The sequence below is a fragment of the Cyprinodon variegatus genome, unplaced genomic scaffold, assembly GCF_000732505.1.
Source record: "Cyprinodon variegatus isolate N-32 unplaced genomic scaffold, C_variegatus-1.0 Scaffold332, whole genome shotgun sequence".
NCBI lineage: Eukaryota > Metazoa > Chordata > Actinopteri > Cyprinodontiformes > Cyprinodontidae > Cyprinodon > Cyprinodon variegatus.
Genome location: NW_015150785.1, coordinates 104,293 through 107,191, shown reverse-complemented (window position 1 = coordinate 107,191; position 2,899 = coordinate 104,293). Strand labels below are relative to the sequence as shown.

Below are 2,899 nucleotides of genomic sequence, written 5' to 3'. Positions count from 1 at the left end.
CTCAAACCACCTATTTTCTTTATCCAGAATGTGAACATTCTGGTCCTCAAAAGAATGTCCTTTGTCCATTGCATGTTTCCAAGCGATACAAGGCCTTGTCAAAAAGACTCAATCTCACTGCGGATCCAGACATTTGAATTGAGAAAGCTTCCTGGAGAGGTGGAGAAACGTCTTCAAATCTTGAAAACCAAGTCCAGTGGATATTTTTTGAATTTTTACGGAACTACGGTCTGGTGATTCAGCACCAGCAGTTAGGAAACAACAACCCTCATTAGTATCGATCATTATCTTCATATCATTATCTAATGGTCGTAAGCATTCAACCTTTTAAATGTTACACACTTTTTTATGTTGGTTTGGTCCTAATAAAGTTTGTATAAACTTTTTTCAAGTTCAGCATAAAACGACGTGTTTCAACCGACCCAACGCATCTTGTTCCCCTAAAGTGAAATATATACTTGCTGGTTTATTTATTATTTTTTTTGGCGATGAGGCAATAAGAATAATTGTCTTGATGCCAAAAAGAGCCCAACAGATTTTACTTTCACAAGTGGAGCAGTACGGCAATCGCCATACTGCTCCACTTGTTTCATGTATATAAATTGCTTTATTATAATTATGCAGGGAGTTTTACAGTTTATATGGACACTGCAATGTAAGTAGAGCAGAAAAACAGAAGAAGAAAAAAGAAAAAAAAAGAAAAAATGAAAGAAAGAGGAGATTGAAAGGAGACAATGACAAAACATTTTCAGTCTGCTTCATCACCTGTAACGAGATGAAAAAAGAACAGCTGGTTTATCTTAAGTTTTGTTTTAACCATAAATTAAGATGTTCCACCATATGTCAGTCTGGTGAATAGCCTCTCAACAAAGTACAATAAATGTTATTATTGTAAAGTGAATAAATCTAAAAGTGTTAAAGGAATACCAAAATACTTTGCTGATCTCTGTGTTTTAAGATTATATAATTTTTGTCCTTTTTCTGTATCATTCCTCCTTTCTGTGTCTTTTTCTTCCAGCTGAGTCAGGAGCTTCCCCCCAGGACGGTGGGCCGCACATGGCAGCTGGCGTACAGCACGTCCCGCCACGGCGCCAGCCTCAAGTCTCTATACAGGAAACTGGGCAACACTGACTCCCCTGTGCTGATTGTGATTAAAGATGCACTGGATGAGGTAAAAGCTTTAATATAAACTAGAAAAATACCCTGCAGCTTATTTCAATCTACTTTACTTTATCTGTGTCACAATTTATCTTCCATCAGCTTTTCGGGGCTTTCCTCTCCGAGCCTTTGAAACCCAGTGAGAAGTTTTATGGTACGGGAGAAACCTTCCTCTTCATGTTGCATCCACGTTTTAAGGTAGGAGAACTGGAAAACATCTTAAGAATATCTGCCATGCTTATTAGATATAAACTAAACTAATTATATTCCAGAGTTAAAGAAAACAGCATTTTACTGTAGTCATTTTATCATCTATGATGTTTCATGGAATCATTTTTGAAACATGAGCAGATTAGTTTACATCAATGAATGAATGAATGAATAAACAGGAATTTTTCCAGACAATTTGACAAACAGAAATAAATGAATCAACCAAATACACACAAGAGAGAGTAGTTAACATCCATTTCCACACCAAACATCAATTTCCAAACTAAACTAACTAAATTCACCTTAACATAAATAGAAACCCTCCAAATATTAAACCTGTCGGTATATACAGACAGAAAAATGACACTGATTCATGTAAATTGTCTGAAAAAGGGTATTTTCATTTCCCTCTCCCTCTAATTGCACTTAAGTTAACTTTAAGTTAATTAAATTGCAATTAAATGACTTCAATTGCACAGTCATCAGTATCACAGCCCAATAGCCCAGTCCGTCCACCTGCTCCCCCCATTAATCTGCAAAAATAATCGTGCCTTAATCTTATTTGCTTCAACTTCAAACATAAAGTATATTCACAGAACTTTCTGCGATATGACTCCTTAAGAAAATGCAACGCGTTGCATTTTCTTAAGGAGTAATGGTCTGACCATGGAGAAAATAAACCTACCAAGACATAAAGGTGCATCTAAACTGACCGCCTGGTAAAGGAGAGCAAATAGTCAGAGGAGGGACTAGACCACTTAGTGTTTGTGGAAGAAAAGCAAGTAAAACCATTCCTAAAAAGAAACCGTTAGAATGTAGAAATTGCAACAAACGTAAAAATAAAAACGTGCTCTGGTCGGATGAGACCAAGCTCGAACTTTTTGCTGTTTGTGAGACGCATGCTGTGGTGGAAAAACGAAACGATGTAGTTAACGTCAGCCTGAACACACCGTTCCCATGACCAAACATGGAGGTGGTCAGTAAAGCTCAACGCTGTCCGATCTAAAACAGACCGGACCAATCACAGACGGAGGAGGGCCCATAATGCAACAGCACTTTTCTACAACCATAACATTCAAGATTGCAGCTGAAACACAGAGATGTTTCATTACTGCTCTTGATTATGTCCCAAAAACGCTGTTTATATTCTTAAAATTTCAACAACTGGCTGTTAAAATAGATTGTCTTTTTTTAAAGATGTTTTCTGCATCACATCTGTACTTATCTGGTTGTTTCTAAACTGTTTCCACGGACTGAATCGGGTTCTGGCTCCTCCTTTCCAGACTAATATGTCATGTAAACGCCTTAAAGTAGTGTGGCGAGGCAAGGTGGTGGCAGCAGTGTGCTGTGGGGATGCTGTTCTTCAGAGACTGGAAAGATGTTGAGAGAAGCATGGAGCAGAAAACAGAAGAATCCATTAGATAACCTTACATAAGGTGCAGCAGGCTTTAGACTGGGTAGAAGGCAAGGCAAGGCAAGGCAAATTTATCTGTATAGCACAATTTAGTACAAAGACAATGCAAAGTGCTTT

The 2,899-nt window shown here is 37.8% G+C and overlaps 1 protein-coding gene across 3 annotated transcripts in view; it reads left to right on the top strand.

The window, feature by feature from the left end:
- Nucleotides 1-2,899, top strand: part of LOC107091307 (nuclear receptor coactivator 7-like) — a 38,387-nt gene that overhangs the window by 33,080 nt on the left and 2,408 nt on the right. For all 3 annotated transcript variants that reach the window (XM_015385151.1, XM_015385150.1, XM_015385149.1), the window contains exons 13-14: nt 1,019-1,171; nt 1,261-1,356. In XM_015385151.1, coding sequence (XP_015240637.1) covers nt 1,019-1,171; nt 1,261-1,356 — 249 coding nt within the window. The remainder of the gene's footprint in view (nt 1-1,018; nt 1,172-1,260; nt 1,357-2,899) is intronic.